Below are 22,436 nucleotides of genomic sequence, written 5' to 3'. Positions count from 1 at the left end.
AGAGCACGCCTCATAAACATCCCATTTCCTATTTCCTCTTGACTCAGCTTTCACTTCCCCCAGAGACGGCTTCCCCACTCAGAGACGAGACTCTCCCGGTTCCCTCCGCCTCCGCCTCAAGCCGACACCGCTCCACCATCGCTCTCCTCCATCGCTCTCCTCCATCGCTCTCCTCCATCCATCCTTCTACAACACCTCTTCCCCTCATCCCTTCATCCCTTCAGCCATTCATCCCCTCATCCCTTCATCCCTATCCCCTCATCCCCTCATCCCGCGACCCTCACCCTTCATCCTTCATCCCTCAACCCTTCATCCCTTCATCCCTGGACCCCTCATCCCCTCATCCCTTCATCCTTCATCCCTCGACCCTCTTCCGCTCATCCCCCACCTGCAACCCTTCATCTCTCATCCCCTCATCCCTTCATCTCTTTATCCATCGACCTTTTTCCCCTCATCCCCCACCTGCAACCCTTCATCTCTCATCCCCTCATCCCTTCATCTCTTTATCCATCGACCCTTTTCCCCTCATCCCCCACCAGCATCCCTTCATCCCTCGACCCTCATCCCTTCATCCCTCGACCCTCTTCCCCTCATCCCTTCATCCCTCTTCCCCTCATCCCTCAACCATCGACCCTCATCCCTTCATCCCTCATCCCTTCATCCCCTCATCCCCTCATCCCTTCATCACTCGACCCTCATCCCTCAACCATCGACTCTCATCCCCTCATCCCTTCATCCCTCAACCATCGACCCTCGTCCATTCATCCCTCAACCATCGACGCTCATCCCTTCATCCCTCGACCCTCATCCCTTCATCCCTCAACCACCGAGCCTCATCCCTTCATCCCTCGATCACCATCCCTCATCCCTTCATCCTCCTTCCTAACCCATTCCTCCTTCATCATCATTGCTCCCCTCCATCTCAATACGTAATGAACTATTCCAAACCCGTACCGTCACCTCCGTGGTCTTTGTTAGTGAACTAGTGGTGACTTAATCACTACTTGGTGCAGTTTGATGGTCTAGTGGTAGTAAGCCTATAGTATTATAGTATAGCGTACCTCATTGAGGAGGAATCGGTGACGGCTCTGTGTTTCATCTGCAGTGTATCAACAGCAGCATCAGCAGAGGAGCAGCAGGGATCACAGCTACAGACTCTTTAATGAATAGAGTACAGAGCAAAATGGCAGATATCTCCTGCTTTCATTGTTTTCTGTGGGTTGTGCTGCTTTTCAGAGGCCTCTGCAACACTTCTGTCAGTGTCTCGGGAGACTGCCTCAGTATGGCAGTTGTTCAGCAACTGTCCAGCAAGGACCTTCACAAAATGGATGAGCAGTGTGAAGAGGATACAGTGAGAGGACACAGAGGATACAGTGAGAGGACACAGAGGATACAGTGAGAGGACACAGAGGATACAGTGAGAGGACACAGAGGATACAGTGAGAGGACACAGAGGATACAATGAGAGGACACGGAGGATACAGTGTGCCCAGCTCTGCTTGTTCTTCATGTTTCTTTTAGGAAACACAAACCCATCATTTTACTTCAGTCTTTAATATTTAGATAAACATTTTGCCACATTATAAATCCTCCACACTAAGCCAGCTCAAACAGCGTCAGTCTGTCGATCCATCACGTCGGTCCAGACTGAAACATCTCAACAACTATTGGATGGATTACCATGTAGGCTAATTTACTGCAGGCATTCATGATCCCCAGAGGATGAATCCCGCTGACTTTGGTGATCCCCTGACTCTTCATCTAGCTCAACCATGAGGTTGACAAGTACACACACATTCATGTTCCCCTCAGGATGAATTAGGGTTTTCCTCCGACTCTTCATGCAGCGCCATCACCTGTTCAAAATAAAAAATTAGTAGAGCCTCACAGAGCGGCTGTATAGACTTGACTATCATATATATACTACAATGAAAATACATACTAAAAGACCTCAGATCTCTGGAGTGGGACAGCCATGTTACTACATACCCCTCCGCTCACTCCTCCCTTTCCAAGACTGCGGTAACGTGAGCTGCCAAGGTCAGAACCGTGGTAATGGCGTTGACCTCGTTCAGAGGCCATCCTTACTGTAATCACAATATGAGCAACGGAAGTAAGACGGCGGCTGGCGGTACCCAAGCCTCCAGGAAGAGCGCCAGTCATTGATCCCAACTTTCGTAGTGGCCAAACGGCGGAATTGTCACGTGATGCATTGGGCCCAAAAATACTTTTTCCCATAGACTTACATTGGGAAAGAAACGTCTGTAACTCAGCGGATCATTTATTTAGAGGTGAATCAACTCCCCAGTACAAACACTCTAATAGTCCTTATTTAAAAAATTAAGTTTTTAGAGTTGTAAAACGCACTTATAGCTGAATCCAGAGTTATTTCCCTTCCTCCGTTCATGTGAATGAGACCCAGACCGCGGCTGGAGCTCAAGCCGTGACGACGGCGGGACGTTTGGACCCCGTCAACTGAGTCATGTGACCGAGCGGACGCTACTGCGCATGTTCCATGTGACCAAGATCAGGGTACTTTTCCAGGTGGAAGTCGAGCTATTTAGGCTTCATACGCCACTGAGCAACTTTCATAGGAATGAACGGGATCCAACACAACACAAAACAGAACAATTATTAGTTTCAGGTTAATGAAAACATAGTTATGAATATTATATTCCATTTCTGCTAATCGATCCCCAGAAATGTTACACACTGTTCCTTTAACAGTCTAATTCTGGTCCATTATTACATATTTAATGTAATATTAAATGATAAGCCTATTAGGACATATTATATCATCCTGCTTGTTATTTTGTTTTCCTTTATGATGTGTTTTCATATATCTAATGTGGGTGTAAACGCAGTATCGATCTTCAATACCTTAGTTGAAATTAATGATCTGCGTATTTGTGTTTAATATGTATATATTCTAATTTATGTTGGCAAAAGTGGCTGAGAAACTGCTGACACGGTTTGTACTCCGCACACTGAATGAGGAGGAAATGTAGAACAGCTGCTGAGGTGTCTCAGCTAATCAAACCCTCATCACAACATTTTCCCTTTTCTACTTCATTCAGCCTGAATTCAATCTTTTCCGGATGAGGCCGGAGGTTTGTGTATTGACATGTGATCCTCTCTCCTGTGGTAAAACAGAGGAAGATAATCAATAAAAAAAAACACCCTTACACAATACTGAGAAATGTCCCCAAAGTCCAGTGGAGCAGCATTTTCTCCCCCTTTCTCTCTCCCCTCCCTCTCTGTCCCCCTCCCATCCTCTCTCTCCTCTGTTTCTTCTATAAGCCGACCTCTACTGTATCTACCCCTGGCATCATACTGCAGAGCACTGAGGAAAGCTCAAACTGCATCAGACAAGGTGAGAATGATTCATGTGCTATTATTTGCTGGATCTGAGCTGTGGTAAAATATTGAGCTATGCACAATGCTTGTCTTTCAGTCTGGGTGAAATATTGGGGTTTAACACTGGAGTCAGCACTAAAGCAAATATTTGAATGAAGGCGAGAGGGGCTTTGCATCAAGCAAACAAAATAGAGCTGCTTTATGTTCAGTATTTTCTTAGCGTATTAAATACAAGTAAGCAAACAATCAGCGCGAGAGAGGTTGAGCACAGAAATGTGTCAATGTTGGCAATCCACCAGCGAAGTTTGCAGCGTGAAAACAATGAGGCTGTATTGTTCTCAGTTGTTCAGTGTTATATGGTACAGTGACTTTTCTAGAAGCGTGGTATTCATTCCTCTGAAATCTGACCCCGCTCTTTACAGCGTAGTCAGCTTTATTTGATTTTTGAAGATATGACAGTAAAATAAAAAGGCTGTTTGGTTCAATAGGGTGGTGTTAGTTTGTTCTGACTGTTTTATTCAATATCTTTTTCTTTTTTTTTTGCAGGAAAGTTGGGAGAATGTTGTTGCTTGTCACAATTTTACTTTTAGGTAAGATCATTTACACAATGCGAATAAAGGACTTTTTCTGATATTTGCATGTCTTTTTCTTTCATTATGAATGATTTGAGTGGGTTGAGTTTTTGGTGGTAAATATCTGATCATCTCTCACTACACATAGGATTTGCGTCAACCCAGAAGGTGATTCAGTTGAACTACTGCTCCTTAAATGAAAACAATCTCAGGATGGACTGCAAATACGCGGTCCCGGCCGAGTCACCGGAACCATTTTGCAAGTACACGAATGGCGAAAGACTCTTCGACACCACCGACCCAGACGAGGAGCAGCACGCCCCCTTCAAGAAGCGCGCCAGAGCCCGCATCTTCCCGGGCAACATCTGCCGCTTTCTGTTTAAAAACCTGCCCAACGGCAAGTCCAACTTCACCTGCACCATCAGACTTCCCGACGTGGGTACGGCGTCCAAAACCTCAGTGGTTGAGAAAAGTAAGCTGCTGTTTACCACAGATGTGCACATCCTGTTATTTCACAAAAAAGACAACATTTGAGTGACTGCCAAAACAAAACAGCTCCTCCTTCTCAACCTGCATCCTTTTTTTCTTCTTGCAGGGCTCCTCCTTCCGTGCTCAGCGTGGAGTGTCCTATTACAAAGCTGCAGTGGCCTACTGCTGACCTTGATGACACTTCCCTTGCTGCTGGAAATTCACTGGCTGTGAACGAGGCGCCAAACTGCTGCATACGTTAACACTGCACCCATTATCATCCGGTGACTGCTGTTAGACTCTCCTCAAGTTGTGTGTATGCACAAAGTGCAATGAGTTGAACTGAGTGAACGTACGGTATATATTTGGTATGTCACAGGCCTGCTAACTCTGCATCATGCACTCAATACTAAGCACACGTACTACTGCATACATACACTTTATACTCTCACATATTATTGAAATATGCAGTAGAAATCTGAAATCCAACAGGGTGATGAGTACAAAGCATGAATGTGACTTAATCTTAAACTGAAAGTCTATATTCTGTAATATTTAATATCTACATTCAATCATTTTATCAAATGTAATGAAAGATATTGAGCTTTAGCCTTCAGTCTTAATAACCAGATAGGACGAACTATCTATGAGGGATTTTAAAGAGAGATGCTTAACCAGCTAGCAATTTAAAGTTTTCTCAACTCAAAAGTGATGCAACGCTGCGCTCCGCAATGTGGCATCATTGCTGAGGAGTATCATCACTCTTTAAAGTAGGCAATCTATTTTGCCTGACTGAAATCTGTCCCCTGTGTCTTCTTCTTCTTGGCTGCCAAACGATGAGGGCAGACAGAGGCGACCTTGCGCCACACAGGCCGACTGTAGAGGAAGATTGTGTTGTATTAGTCGATAAGAACCGGGTGGGGCGACAAAGACAGCTTTGGCAGGGTTTAATCTAACGACAAGCAGAGAAACAAAAACTTTAAAAGTGTGTTTGACTGACTACTAATGGATGCATGAGCAATAAAGTCTCTATTCTACTCCGAGGAGACGACGCGTAAAGAAAAACCAAACTCGTTTTTATTTTGCCTTTCACTTGTGCCTGATCACATGATCCATGTTCAGCCGAGGCTTGTTGTCAGTTTAGTCAGATCCACGTGGTTCTATTTATACACTGAATATGCTTTATATGGTGCAATGTTTTCTCTGATAACGGGATGTGGATGATTTTTACCTATGTATTATAGTTGAGTAGGTGTAGCCAAAGCACAATCATTTAATTGCACTGAAAAGCACTGCTGTATTACTGTATAATGACAATAAACTGAAGTGAAACTCAACGGCATCAAAGAAGATCATTAATTGAAGCTAACCAACCAATTGAATGTGTTTGTGCATGAGCTCCAGCATGTCCACTGTTGGTATGTGCATTATGCTGAAGGTGCTGTTGTTGTCCTGTAGAGGGCAACACTGGGTCATATTAGATTATACTTTAAAGTGTCAAAAGAGGAAGGAAATGATTTCAAGGATCTTAAAAATATGCAAAGCGGAGTATTGTGTCTGAGCAGGTAGTTTAGGGATTAACAGCACATAACAGCAATTCAACTGCACACATCGGCTAAAAGAATGTGCTTGTGTTCTTACAATATCCTGAAAACAAGAGAGATAGGTATTGTGTTACAGCAGCAGGTTATACAGTAAATATAAAGTAAATATACACATCAAAACTAGAAATATATATCTATAGAATACACAACATAAATAATACATTAGAATACACTATAAATATACCAGACTACTACAACTATAATAATATAAACATAGAATAACATGCTATTTACATTAGCAAAGAGTGCAATAACACACTATATACATAGGCTAGAGTACAGTCATTACAAATGAAAGCTGCAATACCACAACTATCCTAAAAATATGCAATATATATATATATATATATATATATATATACCACAAATATGTATATTCAAGATTCAAGATTCAAGATTCAAGATGTTTATTGTCACGCCGGTTATACAGGTACAATCATGTGAAATACCTTTTGCTGGGAAGCTCCATTAAAATAATAAGTTATATTACATTTACATTACAATTATAAAAGGAAATACTTTGTACAAGGGCATATTAAGAACATATACATTCAGAACATATACAGTATATACAGTATAAGATATATTTTTGTGTGAGAAGGTGTCGTATGAATTATCTATTTAAAAGATTAAATTACAAAATGATATATATATATTATTTTATTTTATGTTTGTTTTCTGTATGTGGATGAAAAATAAAAAAAAATAAAATAAAATAAGATAAAGAAAAATAGATTTTGACTTAATAGCTGTCCCTTGCAATAATGACATAGTAAGACGAGAAGAGTGTTGGCTCATTAAACTGTGTGTTCCTGATGAGAGGAGCTGCTGTGATCGGCATCAGGCTGTTTAAGCTTCCCTTAACTCCACCTGATCATGAGGCTGCTGATCAAACTGAGCATGATTTAATGCTGACTATCTGTGAGGTGACGTCACAATTCTTGGGCGGAGCTCATGCTCCGTGATGTCATGTGTGACGTCATTGGCATCAGAAACCGAGTTTACAAGTAGAAGTCCTTTCCGTCTCCTCTGGGTCAGGGGGACGCTCAATGCCCCACTAGGGCGCGTCCACTGGCGGGGTTTAATCCATAGACATAAGCGCTATGTTTTAATACCTGTTTTTTAAGCCAGGCGCTGACGGTGACCTGGAGCCTACGTGCATCACCTAGACTCCAGGTCACCAAGGTCAGTGTTGTTTCAGAGTCTTCCTGGCAGAGCCTTTTTTAATTTTTCATTCTTTGTCTTAAATCAAATAAACTGACACTCAGAATATATCTGAATATTCTATTATGTGTCACAGCTTCATAACTGTCACCAGCGGTGGAATGTAACTAAGTACATTTACTCAAGTACTAATCAATGCTGAGATGTCAGCAGGATTATTACGAGCAGTTCTCACTTTACGTCACAATTCTTATGTTCAGTGATGTCATGTGTGACGTCACCTGATTGTTTGCACTCCTGGAATATTTGCACTATCTGTTTTTATCATGTTTATTTTTGTTGATAACTTATTTTGTATATTGTAAATTAGTAGAATTTCAATTTTTTATTCTTATTTTATTCTATCGTTTATATATTCTTCTGTTATTATACTGTTCTGACTTGCACCAACATAACCAAAGCAAATTCCTAGTGTATACCTCTTACACCTGGCAATAAATACGATTCTGATTCTGATTCTGATTCTGGTCATGTGTGGCGTCATTGGCTTCCAAAACCGTAGTTTACATTTCAAATTATTCCAATTGTTTAACAAACCCCAAAGGTTTTTTGCTTGTTTGTTTTTTATTTTGTTTTGTTTTTATTTTTATTTTCCTTTCCTTACAGTTTATTTTCTGTATAATTTATAATTTATGTTATATTATTTTTATACTGTAAGGTATTTTTTTCCAGAACTGTAATGTAGCATCTGAACATGCAATTATATTGTATTGAACTTTTGAAATAAATTATTATTAAATTAAAAAAAAAGAGTTGTGATAAAAATGTACTTCCGCCTCCTGCTTGCCGTAGCTTCTGACGTAATTACAGATATCTGTAACGTCATTTCGCCTAGTCAAAACTCTAATTCAATATATCTGTAATTAAAATAGGGCTATTTTTTATCATAATAAAGGAATATTGACAGCTGGTCAATTACTTAATAAGAATGGTCATTTATTATCTTATAAATTCAGGATTCATATGATATACCCTTATAATAGTATTGAAAGTCTAGTTTCCAGTGTATACATTGCCAGTAATGTTACAGAATATGTTGTCACAGATTAATAAACATTATAAAATGAACACTAATCATTATTTTTGTATTTTTGTTTGAGTAAATATGATTGAAAGAGTGTCACATAATTGTAATTAAAGATATGCCAGTTTCATTTCCACTGGCATGTCAAGGATGACTAATATTTTGTGATGTGCACAAATCATTAATTTATGAGTCATCATGGATCATACATTATCAAAGAGTGTATACAGCCCATTTACGGTCAAACTATAAGCAAGATGTTCCAGTACAAGTGAAATGTTTGTGTCTGCAGGCATAAATACTTTTCAAACTGTATTAAGAAATCTCATGTACACATTTATATGCCGGTTTAATCACTCTGAGAATGACATAATCTTGAGGTTGTCTAACATCAGATTTAACACTACACGGTACCAATCACAGCTGTGGAGGCACTGGTATAGTTCCTTAAAAGATAAGATAAGATAAGATATTCCTTTATTAGACCAACAGTGGGGAAATGTGCAGTGTACAGCAGCAAAGGGGATAGTGCAAAAAACAAGATGCATCAGCTAACGCAGTAAAAAAAAGAGCTAAACAAAGTGTAACAAAATACGAACCATTTAAATAGAAGGAAGTATAAAAACTGGAGCAGTATATACAGTATTGACAATAAACAGACTATTAACTAAATTGGACAAGTGGAAAATTATATTGCACAGTGAGAATGAATGGATGAATTAAATTCCACCTGTATCAGGTTATTGTCAGTTGTTTGGTGTATATATGTAAGGCATTTATGTATGTATATATTTATATTAATATTTATATTTTTAATATCTTTTAATCATGACTTTTTATAGTGCTTCCTGTATTGTAATGTATTATATGTAATGTATTGTTTTTTTCTTTTTTCTTACCTTGAGTCTGCAATAAAGATTGAATTATATTTGAATTATTGAATATTCCTGAGCAGTTCAATTAACCTATTTTAAAACAAATTCTCAGGTCCATTCTTACTCAACCCGTCAATCTCTAGATCTTCATCCTCCTAAATTCCTCACTAGTAGAGGTACATTTTCGATAAGATTTAGGGGAACCAAATTATGGAGTAGCTTTTCACATCAATCAATAAACTGTTCATCTGTCAAAAGTTTCAAAAGTCGCTTAAAGGGTCATTTAATTGAATTGCTGTTTTGTAATAGCTTTTCCCCATGTTGTCCATTTATCTGTTTTTATGTTGTTGTTTTTTCCCACTCACAATGTTGTTTGGTTACAATTACCCAAAAATCTTTATAGATATTTAAATCAATTTCCTCCTCACAAACACTAACCATACACTTCCACGCAACACACACACACACACACTTGTCTTTTTGGATATATTTACTGTATTGTTATTGTTGTTATTATATTAATCTTGTCCTAACTGTTTTGTTATCACTATTATGTAGTCATATTATTTCCTTATATATATCTTGTCTCTAGATGGAGCCTTCAGATAAGCCCAGTGGTTTTTTTGCCTCTTCTTGCACTTTATATTATTTATTTATTTATTGTTATGTTGTATAGTCTTAAATTGTGCAAAACAAAAACAAAAACAAATATAAATTGAATTGAATTAAATTGTAGAATAAACTGAAGGACTTTTGCAACATATTAAATGTGTGTCACTGTGCAGGAGGGTGTAAAGACCTATCCTGTGCAAATAGTATCTCTGGCTAATAAACACTTCTGCTTTCCCCTACAGTGTAAAAGTGCTTTGTAATAACTTCTAGCTCCAGCAGTCAAACCAGTTTTTCCACTCTGACGTCACCAGGGATCCTATTACCGGAAGTCACCTCTCTTGTTGTCACCTGGGCGGACTCCTCAGGTGAGATTCAGACGGTCATTACACACAGAAACCTCCACACAGGGAGTTAAGAGCTGCTGGAACAGACGCGACTTCTTGTTTATTCGACGTTAAGGAGGGTTTTTGCGCACTTCCTGTTGCTTTTTTTTTATTCTAGGAGTATTTCAGAAGAAGAGAGCGAGCTGCAGCAGAGATAAGAGACACTAACAGGTCGACATGGTTGTCAGCAGGCTGGTTTCGGTGGCTTTGTTCCTCCTCGCAGCGACAGGTGAGTGGTTTTTTTTTTAAAGTTTAAAGAAAGTCAACGCGTAAAAGTCTTTAATGTTGCACAGGTGAACTCAGCAACAACACTCATAGACTGATAGTAGTAGTTTACCTACAGTATAATGTCCCTAAATGTTACATGACCTGTTGCTATCACCTCCTCAGGGCTTTGGCCTGCTCTGCTGGTGTGAGATCATTGTTTGAGCCAGGTTTCAGGCTATTTCAAACTTTTATTATAATGTCCCTTTTAATATGAAATCACAGCAATAGTGCAGAATACTTCCCTAAATGTTGTAGCAACTGTAAAATGTGGAAGATGTGGAGAGATAAGAGGCATTACTTCCTCCTGACTGCAACAATTGTCTTTGTAATTTGATCATAAATGTAGGAAGAATGCTCCACATGTGGTTCATCATTTCTGTTCCTGTAATTAGTGGCCTTTATATATACTGTATATATATATATATGTATATATGTGATATCATAGTAATTTTAAAACAAACTGAGGCCACAATAAGATCAATAATGAGCCCACTGAAAGCCCCATAAGAGTTGATTTTCACTGCATCCTATTAAGAAAGTGTGCATGAACACAACCCAGGTTTTTAGCTTTCCACTCACTTGTAGCTCTATAAATTTGTGTCTAAATTCAATTTATACTAAATCTGTGAGATGCTTATGTTCACTAATCCAGCTGATCATATGTGTGATCAAGGTATTTTATTTGTGGGTGGATGGACCGTTATTGGTGAGTAACCTTCAAATTATATCCTGGTTATTCATAGCGCAGTTTCAACAATACTGAAAACATGATGTCACAACTATAAAGTTGCAGCATTACATTTACAATCTTGTGTTGCAATAGTGTGAGGATTTTCATGGACATCATGACAGTGTCATTTGCTCACCTGGCTCACACGCTTTTCAGCAACAAACATTTTGCATAAGTGACTAACATAACAAGACTTTGCTTGTACGCCGCAAAAGGCGGAGTGGTTAGACTAGTTGACGAGCCTGGTGTTTTTTGATAAAGTCGTATTTCTTCCAGCTGCTCTCCAGGCTGGGAACTGTTTGTCTTTTGCTCACCAGTTGCTCCCGCAGCACAGTCTGCTTTTGAAATAGACCCTTACAACGCTTCAAACTTGTTGCACCGAGCAGACAAAATGTACTGCCGTCGTGCTTTTAAATCGAGTTTTCCCTCAACCCTGAAACTGGCAAAGTATGCAAACAAAGAAGTCATGGAGTGCTCTGGTTTCATTTTACACTGGAGGCTTATCTCCAAACCAAAACCGTGACTGTGCTGCCTTATCTCAGCTGAGACCGCCTGAGAGAAACATCTGCAGACCGATTCGAGGAAGTCTGAATGACATTTAAGTAGCTACAATAAAAACTGTCATTTGTAAAGTTGAGCTAACAGTATTATGTTAGTACACATATTAATTTAAAGATTTCATCTGGTAGTAAATTTGAGTGATGTGTTCAATGAATGACTTTCGACACAGTTAATGATCAACTGGCTCCTGCTGCTGTTCTCTAGTTGAAGCTTCTCTGTTAAACACAAGCTTGTCACTCAACAAGGTGGTGGTTCAATTGTGTAACTCCCAACACTTAAAGTAATGGCCGTGTGGTGCAATAGATGCATGTATTATGTGTCAGACAGTCTGCATGCATTAATAATGTAAGTGTCTCTGTTGTAGCTGCACTGCTGTCCCTTAAAAGACTCAGTTTCAGCCGAACCGTCGAGAGTTTCAGCGGAAGTTTTCTGGCTCAGCGGACAGGAATGAGACACTTTTTTTCTTTTGACCACACCCTGATGGCTCTGAGTGTTTGTCAGCGGGTGTGATCTCTACTATAATGTCATACTGTTGGCATCTGAGCTTTGAGAGCATTCCTTTATGTACTACTACTAGTGCTAGTGCGAAGTCTTTTAACCCCAATGAAGCCTAGTACAGTTTAGGGCTGCAGGATTTTGAGAAAATATCTAATTCCGATTATTTTTGACTGATTTTGCAATTGCGATATTAGAGGGAATGATATTTTTTACATAATTATTCTCTTTTTTTTTTTACTGAAAAACATATTAAAATCACTAAAATATAATGTGTAAGCCAGGACATCCCTGCAATACCACAATATTTAATTTAAATAGTATTTTAACACACATTTCACCTCCTGCGATTGGCCAAGTTGCGATTTTAATAAAATTGATTAGTTGTGCAGCCATAGAACATTTAGATTGTTATCAAATGTGGTTTGCAGGGCCGCTGCTCACTATAATTTTAATATTCATTAATCTGCCCATTATTTTTTCAATTAATCGTTTAATTGTTTAGTTTGTAAAGTGTCAGAAATTCATAAAAACTGTCTGTTGCATGTTCTCATTTGCAAATTAACTCATTCAAAAATTGCTAATTTTACAATTCAGTTGTTATTCATTCAGACATTCAGTTTACTGTGATGGAAGAAGAAGAAATATAGTAAATTATGGGTGCAACTAACGTTTGTTTTCATTGTTGATTAATCTGCCAATTATTTTTCTGATTAATCGATTAGTTGTTTGGTTTATAAAATGTCAGAAAATGGTGGAAAATGTTGGTCGGTGTTTCCCAAAGCCCGAGATGACGCCATCAAATGTCTTGTTTTGTCCACAACTCAAATATATTCAGTTTACTCTCATAGAGGAGTAAAGAAACCAGAAAATATTCACATTTAAGAAGCTGGAATCACTGATCACTGATGCTAATCTCCACCCAAACTGAATCAGTCTTCGTGTCTGCTGCAGCTTCTTGTGTTCATCTTTATGAATATTACAACACGGGGTGCTTTTATCTTCCCTCTCACCCGGCCTTAACTTCATGTGAGGGAGATCAAAAACACAAGCTTCCAGCTGTTCATCCTCCCAAGACTTCAGTTCCACTTGAAAACTCAGGTTTTCCGCTTGTGGAATACTCATACATCTTTAATCTAAAGTCATTTCATAAATGATATATATTTTCTTACATGGTTGATTTTACAATGTTAAAAGAGAGCGCAGTAACTACAACATGACTTTGGATGGGTGCTGCTGCTGCACCCACAGAGGAGATTATGCAGTCACGGACTTAATAATCACATCATCAGGACATGGCTGCACTTAAAGAAAGTGCGAATTTAGACTCGGCACCCTTTTTTTTAAATTGTGGTGACGGCCGTCTGTCACGCAAGTCTGTACAGAAGCAACGGTACATCCTTAAAGCTCAAATAATGACTGAATCCGTAAAGCATCTAACCTTTCAATGTGTAAAACAGGTCATGTATGCACATTATGTTTGTCTAGTCTAATATCTATTCACCAATGCAAACTACAGGGATGTGTTTTAGCATGTTATGTAACTTCAAAAAGTGTAATTACGTGTTTTCTTTTAATCTCTGTGTGTCCAGGTGTCGGTGGCTTCACAGTCACTTCCAGCAACAAAGATGTGCAGGTGAAAGAGGGTGAAGGTGAGTCCTGACAATCAAAAATGATTTGAATGTAGAGGAGCATACATTGTACGTCTTAATTATGTATCCCAAAAGTGTTTCCACTCTTTCATTCACTCTGTTCTAAAGAGCGACGGTGGGAGGGTTGGCTTTGTCTCGTTACTCAATAGGAGACCGTCGCCGTGCAGTTATCCTGCTCACTGTCTTTTATTCTCCCTGTGATAGAGAGGGAAGGTTTGCAGTGGAAATGGCTTTGCTAGATGTGTGTTACTGAAAAAAGGAAAATATAACTGAGCTTTTTCCCCCAACAGGCTTTATGTTTTCAAAATCATAGCCATAGCCGCAAAGTATAGCTACAGCACAGCTACGGCACATATATAGGCTCCGTTGGTACTTTGTAACTTGCAAGTAGGGGTGGGCGATATGGCCAAAATCTTCTATCCCGCTATATGTAATTCAATTAAGTAATGGTTTAAAAACCACACCGTACTTCACATTTGACCATTTTCTTCTTTTATTTGGAACTTCCATACAAATAAACCCAACTGCCTCAAATGAGACGACACTTGAGTTAAATACAAAGACTCAAAACAGTAAAACCAGACTCGGTCAACACCGTGTGATTGGCTGGTCAGTCTGGGATCTTGTGGCTAAATTGTTATACAAACATTCAGTGGTCATGTCTATAATGTTTAATCCAGCGCTATATGTCCACTAAGGTCCGGTGAGGACACTAAGGGACACGCCGCTCCACTCAACTGGCAGTTCAAGCGGTGACATGCTTTATCGTGGAATGCACCTGATTGGTTTGTGGTTTTCTGGCTATGCCACTGCTGAATCTCGTTTCATTTTAGAACTAGTTCACCTAGTTACACAGCTTGGTCCACGTTTCGTGAGCCGGATGCGGTTCATCAGCCAAAAATTCAAAATGGAAGTTTTAAGGTTCAAGAGAACAACAATTTAAAGTGTTACAGGTTTTAGGGTTAACAGGTGCAAATAAATAGCAGCCTGACTTCAGTCAGTGCAATATAAAAAGTACACTAATTTGTATTTTAGAGTGTACCAAAAGAAAAGACTTGACTCATCTTTCAATTAAAAAAGCTGACAAAACACTGTCAATGTAAACTACAGTGTGCAAATGTTTGGTAATCATGTATCCAGAGTTCTTCCTCATCTTGGGTTGGTTAGGATGCCTCCTCCTCCTGCTCTGTATTTACAACTTCACTGTCCTCGTCCATGTCTGCCCAAATAACATTATCTTGCCAGGCAGCTGGATTCCCAAGATCACGCAATATCACGAGATCACGTGATAATTTCTATTGGTGGACACGTTTCTTCCGTCATATCGCCCAGACCCCACTCGCAAGGCAGCATTCATATGATTTATTTATAACCTTTGAAACACGAGAGTTTTAAGTTAGATATAGTACAACTACAGCATGAATGTTTTTGAACACCTCTGTGTATAAATTGGGTAATTCTAGTTTTTTTTTTTCGTGTCACTGGTTGGATTTTCTCTGGTTATGCTGTATTGTTTCTGTAAGAGAGTTTAATCTTCAACATCATGCAGTAAATGTGTAAATGCACAAGATGGATGGATAATTTCAGAATTGTATTTTTTGTAATAATTAATTTTTAATTTCATAATTTAGGGTGAAAACCTTCACAGTGTAGTCATGTGTTCATTTTGGATTGAATGTTAACTCTGTAATTTCAGGGACCGACCTCAAATGCGCGTATTCAGCCGACTTCGGTCCAAACCCCAGAGTCGAGTGGAAATTTAAGGACGCAAAAGGATCATTGGCGTATGTGTTTTATGATGGGAAACTAACAAGTAAGTAGATTCACAGATTCTTTTTGTGTCTTTTTGCAGCATGTTTTCAAATGTCAGTTTATTCCCACAAAGGAAGTTTTTTGTTTTTGTTTGTTCTGTTTGTTTGTCTATCTCTCTCTTAGTTAGAATGATGTCTCAAAAACTACTTGAAAAGATTTTAATGAAATTTGGTGGAAAGTTGTGTCTTGAAAGAATTGGTCTGCAAATCAGTGGTGTGTCAGCGCTAAAGAAAGGTCTGGCTCCACGCATTATCGTTCTGTTATAGGGGGAAAACGCTCTGGCTTGTTAGTGTGTCTTTAAACCAATCACAGTCGACTTGGGCGGCGCTAAGCACAGGATGCAGCGATAATGCCCTTGTGTAAATTAGATAGCAGAGATAGTGTAAGGGGAAGAAGGCAGGCTCTGGTGAGACAGACTAAGAAAGAACTGACCAGCGTTAGTAACTCGGCACCAGCAGCAGCAGCGTCACCATTTATATAACATTTTACTTTACTTTGCTCATAACTCCTGAGCTGTGAGGTGTCTCCTGAATTCCTTCCTTGGCCAACACAGTATCTATCCATGTAGGCATTGCATATGCTTATTTATATACATATTTTGAATTATTGATCAAAACACTAAAGGTATTCTTTTTTTATATCTTATAAGTGTTGTTCTTGTGGCCTATACTGTACGACATTACATGATATGATATATAACTCCTAAATGCATTTTGCAATTGCAGAATTAGGTGACACGTGCATATCAGCTACAAGTGATCCTGCAAAAATTGATGGCAGTAGCAGATTTTAAATGTCAATAAGTCACTTGCTGATGATCTCCTGTCAACTCTGTGATGCAGATTCAGACTGAAAAGTTTCCAAACATTTTTGCTATTAGAAATTACAAATTCAAAGGAAAATTCAAAAGGAACCTTTTGGCGCAGCAATAATAACTACATTATAAGCATTTTGTCAGTTCCCATAGGCCTACACATTTGTTATTTCTTAACACATTGTGTAAATGATTATAACAGAAATAAAGGTGCAGATACACACACACACTTTACACCATTGTCCCACATTGCGAATGAGATTAAATGAAGAAAACAATGTGTAAAATGCCACGTCAAGCTTTGATGCTCGCATGTGAAAATGGCCAAGGCCTGGTTTAAGTGCAGTCCACATTTACATATTACGTTGGTATAAGAGTAGCGTAATGTAATGTGTGCGTTGCGAGTGTGGTAGAGCGACAGAGAGAGAGAGAGATGCGCTACAGAGCAGATCAGCTGTTTGGCGATCATCGGAGCAGAGAAGAAATTAGTGGTAAAATTCTCTCATGTCATTAAATGTACAGTGTCGCACACACACTCACTCTATTTTCCAACCTCACTTGTGAAATGAATCCGGCGCCTCTGATCAGGATTAGGCATCTTACTGGGGAGACAGGTGGTGGAGCAGAACTGTCCTTGTGGAAAGTATAACTGAAGCTTTAGTGGAGGTGTGTGCTCTCTGAATGCTGTATGTAATGCTGCCATTCTTCTGCAGCGCCATATGCCAGCAAAGTGACAAAGTACGATGATAACCTGAGATTCGCCAAAGTGACCCGTAAGGATAATGGCGTGTATGACTGCGAGGTGTCTGGCAACAACAATTTTGGGGAAGTCAGAGTGAAGATGACTGTTCTGGGTAAGGATCCTCTGTAATTACGTTCTGCAGACACGTCTTTCCATTTATAATCCACCCAGACTCACATCCCTAACATGAAATGACAACAATAATGTTGTGATGTAAACTTCTTCTTTGTCTGAAGTGTATGTGCTGAATGTTATGTCCCGTAGTGCCTCCATCTAAGCCCTTAGTTAGGGTCCCCACCTCGGTGACGACGGGCAAGCCGGCCATGCTGACCTGCCATGACACCGAAGGCTCACCTCCGTCCAAATACAAGTGGTACAAAGACAGCACCCTTCTGCCCCCTGATCCCAGCAAGGTTGCTGCCTTCAAAAATTTAACCTACACGCTGAACACAGACAATGGCAACCTGGTCAGTTACAACCTCTCACGCTGCACCATCTTCACTGTGACAGTTGTGGTCCTCATGGGCTTTAAAATTAAAAATATACCTTGTCCGTCTCTTCAGGAGTTTGCCCCTACAAAAAAGATTGACTCCGGCCAGTACTACTGTGAGGCTTTCAACGGTGCTGGTCCTCCTCAGCGCTCTCAACCCATGAATATGGAAATCCGTAAGTACTCTTCTCTTTCATGTCAAAAGCAAGCTTTAGCCTGAGTTCACGTATTCAAGAGACGGTAATCTGTAAACCAGTTTCAGCCGGTGTAGTGTACCGCATGCCAACACTTAAAGGTCACCTATTATGCAAAATGCACTTTTCCATGTCTTTTAAACATCAATATATGTCCCCAGTGTGTCTACAAGTCACCACAGTATCATAAAAGACCATCCTCTCTTTTACTCTGTTGTAGCCCAAGTAATCCAAACAAAGAAAGAGAGCGAGACACTAGCATGGACTTAACTCTGAACTTTACTGCTTCTCTTCTTCTCTCAATTCTCCTTTCAAAACATGCAGTACAATGTCATGTGATCTACAGCGCCCTCTAGTGGGTAAACAGTAACTGAATACACAACATTCTCCTGCTCCGTTTGTCTGGAAATGGGTGTGGAAAATCACTGAGCAGCTTTTCCTTCTCTTCTGACGTCATTAGAGAATTGCAAGCCATGTAAGGGTTTCCTGGTGGTACCAGAGAGAAGTCCAGTCGGCTGACCCCGCCCCACACAGCGTCACTCTCAACCGAACTATGAGCAAAGTAGCTCCTACTGTTAGTCTGCAAGAACCAGCAGAACAGGCTTCATGTACTCCCATCATCTAGATATAACATGTTCTTTCACAAAGGCTTTATGTAATTACATTGTTTAAACAGCTGATATTTATATATTATACATATTTGATGTCATGCATGTAGAAGAGTGGGCTACAGGTAGTAAATAGTGACTGTAAGCAACACAACACATTTCTGTTTCACCGTCAAACTTTATTTGAGTAGACAGATGACAATATTAATTATACACAGCATTTGTAATCATCCCACCTGCAGTTATGTTGACATGGTACAGGAGAAAGTCTTTCAGCTCCGGTAAGCTAAGCTCCGGTGGTCTGTAGTCATGGTAACACAGAGACAGCTCCTACTGTAACTAAAACACCATAACTCTGGGAGTTAGGGGGAGAGAGTGACGCTGTGTTGTTGAGGACGTTTGATTGACAGAAAACGCTGACCAATCAGAGCAGAGTGGGAGGAGACAGGCTGTGAATCAGGGTCTGTCAAACAGAGCTCTGAGCTGGTATATTCAGCCTGACAGTATGAGAAGAATAAAGGTTTTTTTGAACATTGCAGCATGTAAACATGTTCTAGTGCAACATTAAAATACATCTATGAACCTGGAAATGAGCATAATAGGTGACCTTTAAAGGATGGTAAACGGGTTTGGCTGCATCGAAGGAGCCAATAGAAACTGTAATGCTCATCATTAAAAATACAACTTTCATTATCAGTCGCCCTTTGATCATCAGGGTGCTGCATCAGTTTTAGAGTTTCAGTTTTTACCACAGAACAATGTTTGACTATAATTCAGCTAAAAATGTTCACCTTTTAAAATGTGATGTTTTCTTCCAAGGTGACCAAAACACCGGAGGAATTGTTGCTGGCGTAATAGTGGCTCTGCTGTTAGTGACCTTGCTGGTATTCGGCATTTGGTATGCCAACAAGAAAGGATACCTGCCCAGTGAGTTTTCTACATTATATTAAAATCATATAATTTATTGTGATCATCAGTATTCTGATATTCAGTGTTGACATTACCAGAAACACGGACATCTGAAAGGTAGGGCTGGGACGATTCACCTACCTCCTGATGTATTGCGATTCGATATTATCAATTTTTGTTAACTTTTTAACACTAGACCATGGGGAAAAGTTCAATCATACACTTTAGGGACTTTAAATTTGAAAAATATCTAAATTAATACGGTAAAAATGTTTGATTTTTAGCATGTATGTAGTCAGAGATGTCATTGTCAGACATTATTTATTAAGACATTTTCCTCACAAATTAGTGGTATTTTTTATCCACCCCTACTGAATAGTCAGCTTTTTTTGTAAACTTGTATAAAAAGCAACATTTTGGTTGTAAATTCACAATGAGGTGACATCTTTATACTACTGGCTACAACCTGCAACAATCAAAACATGAGTCAAATCACAAACTTCATAATTACATCATCTACAGTTGATAAAATGCATTCATATAATGAGACGAGCTATGTATCTCAAGATCCACACAGAATATAATAGAAACCTAACACTGAATAAGTTATGCTTATCATTTTCTGACTGAGACACAATACATACCTGTCAATTACAACAACAAAAAAGCCGACTTTTGCATGTCGGTTGCATATTTGTACTATGTACCGAGCACTTTATCCCACTGACGTTGTTTCCTTTCTTCCCCTTACAGAGAAGACAGAAAGGTAAGAAGGTTTTCTTTTTTATTTTCTAGTATCAGATAATCCATAGACAGACTTGACTCTATTTCCTTCAGATTGCATGTATAAACTGGTCTGCCCTCTCAGTGACTATTCTCAACATGTTCTTTTTGATTCTCCCTGCAGCAAACCAAAGCCCAGCGTGGTCTACCAGCCCACATCCTTGTATGGTGGTGATGATGAGGATGTAAGTATGAGCATTTCTGTTACTCCAAGGCTACGTTCACATTACAGAGCTTAATGCTCCGGTCATTTGCCTAGACTGTTCACATTCATGTTTGAAGTTTTCCATATCTGACATCAGTGTGAACAGATCTCTGCCCTGAAACGCCTCACACGCACTCAATAACGGAGTCACACTGGAGTTGTTGGAGTCTAGTGACGGCCAGACTCCGTTAACATATTGCTCAATTTAATAGATCTCCTAAATCATGACGTATGACTTTTTATGACTCTTACTTACTTACTAACTTTAACAGCTCCTCTGAATAGGGATGCAGACTCGTATTAAACATTGCTTCCCTAACTTTGTAAAACACAATGTAACAAATAAATACATCAATACAATTTTACTGAAATGAATTAGAATAATAAAATCGTACACCTGCAATTTGGTAAAAAAAGATCAGGAATTACAATTCAACTGTGAAGCTTTTTAATACAGCAACAAATTGGTCAAAACTTTAAAATTACAGTATATAATGTATATTGTATACAAGCATAGAATTGAATTATCTTAAATCATATTTATGTGTCGCGCGAAAGCAAACAATCGGATTTGGGCCACATTTTCTTGTAATGCGACTGTAGCCCAAGAGATTTATATCACAGTCAGGTATGTTTGTTTAGTTAAAGACAGTGTATATAGTTTTTTATAATTCAGTGTTTAACACATAAAATGTTCCAGTTCTGATGTTTGATGTGTTTTTTTTTCAGGGGGAATTCAAACAGAAGTCATCATTCGTGGTATAGTCTTCAACAACGACAGGAGATCACCTTGGTTTTAAGCGTCTCTCGGAATGTGATTTTACTAAACTTTTTAGCGACGTCTTTCTTTTTATTTGCAGTTTTTATAGACCAGTGTGATTGTTGACCTGAACTGTCTGCTCTAGTGTCTCGGGTGCTTCAAGGTTATAGGATTAATGTACGACAGACCTCTTTCATACGTTGATTGGTTCTTTTAATATAACGAGATGTGGCTACTAGTGACCCCTTTAAGCCTCAGACATTTTTTCCACTTATGTATGTTTGGAGTGTGTGTTTCTGTGTGCTTCTGATATTCTGCGCCTCCTAATAAAACATAACTGTATATATTTATTTTTTGTTGAAGTGATGCATCTGCATGTAAACATATCCAATCAAATGGAGTACAGATACTCCCAGGGAAATCCAGGAATATAAATTGATTTATTTTCGAAGGAAAATGGACAAAAAAGCTTGATAAAAACATATTTTTATTACATTTACTGACCCATCACCTTAATTTCCTCCAGTACACGATCAGTCTGTGTATCTAAGCTAAAACACTGAAGGAGCTTGTAGATCAGAGATGCATCATAGATTGAGAGATGTTTTTTCTTTTTTAACAAACCGCAAAACTGTTGTAATGTACAATATTCTTTTTCTATTAAAATTTGTTTTTATTGTAAATAACAAAACTGTTTTTTAACATTTGTAATTGAGAACAATTTAAAAATCTGTTATCTCTCAGCTTCCTGACATTAACTAGAAACTCTACTATAGCTTGTATGAAATTAATATTTTAGGTCCACATTCTCTTTTAGTTGACTAGTATTATATTTGTCTGGTAGTGTTGTCTGTGAAATACGTTTGTAAACCTCTGAACTACATTGGCTAAGTGAATTGCTGTTTAACAGGGTGTACACTGACAGCTCCGTAAGCTTCTTGTTGAAGCAAACAGATGTCAGCTAGTACTGCAGATGCTGCAAGTTTTTAAATGATTACCAGCCTGGCATCATGAGTAGCCTTATCATAATGATTAATTACCCAAATGATGGTCCTAATAGTAGTTCTGTCTACCTCCAGACACTGAAGTGACATCCACACATTCTCAGGTCATGTGTTTAACTGGTTTGATAAGGTCAGACATGAGTTTATATAATCTTTCAGGTACACTATTTACATCGGGAAACACCACGTTTTTCTACATCGCTTGACTTTTCCATTTGAAGAAAATTTAGAATCAGCTGATGATTGTAACGTTGCCTCGTGTATTGGTTAATAAAATGTTGTTAAAACTGA

General features: G+C 39.0%; 1 protein-coding gene across 1 annotated transcript; it reads left to right on the top strand.

Moving 5' to 3' along the window:
- Window positions 1-7,078: 7,078 nt before the first annotated feature.
- Window positions 7,079-22,436, top strand: f11r.1 (F11 receptor, tandem duplicate 1). The gene is made up of 12 exons (XM_037749570.1): window positions 7,079-7,190; window positions 9,913-10,101; window positions 10,238-10,348; window positions 13,765-13,824; window positions 15,521-15,637; window positions 17,164-17,304; window positions 17,457-17,659; window positions 17,756-17,858; window positions 19,304-19,411; window positions 20,147-20,159; window positions 20,301-20,361; window positions 21,111-22,436. The coding sequence occupies exons 3-12, from the start codon at window positions 10,297-10,299 to the stop codon at window positions 21,144-21,146; spliced, it is 894 nt and encodes a 297-aa protein (XP_037605498.1). The 5' UTR covers window positions 7,079-7,190; window positions 9,913-10,101; window positions 10,238-10,296; the 3' UTR covers window positions 21,147-22,436.

This window comes from Sebastes umbrosus, chromosome 17 (assembly GCF_015220745.1).
Source record: "Sebastes umbrosus isolate fSebUmb1 chromosome 17, fSebUmb1.pri, whole genome shotgun sequence".
NCBI classification, from domain to species: Eukaryota; Metazoa; Chordata; class Actinopteri; order Perciformes; family Sebastidae; genus Sebastes; species Sebastes umbrosus.
This window is presented reverse-complemented; position numbering and strand designations above follow the sequence as displayed.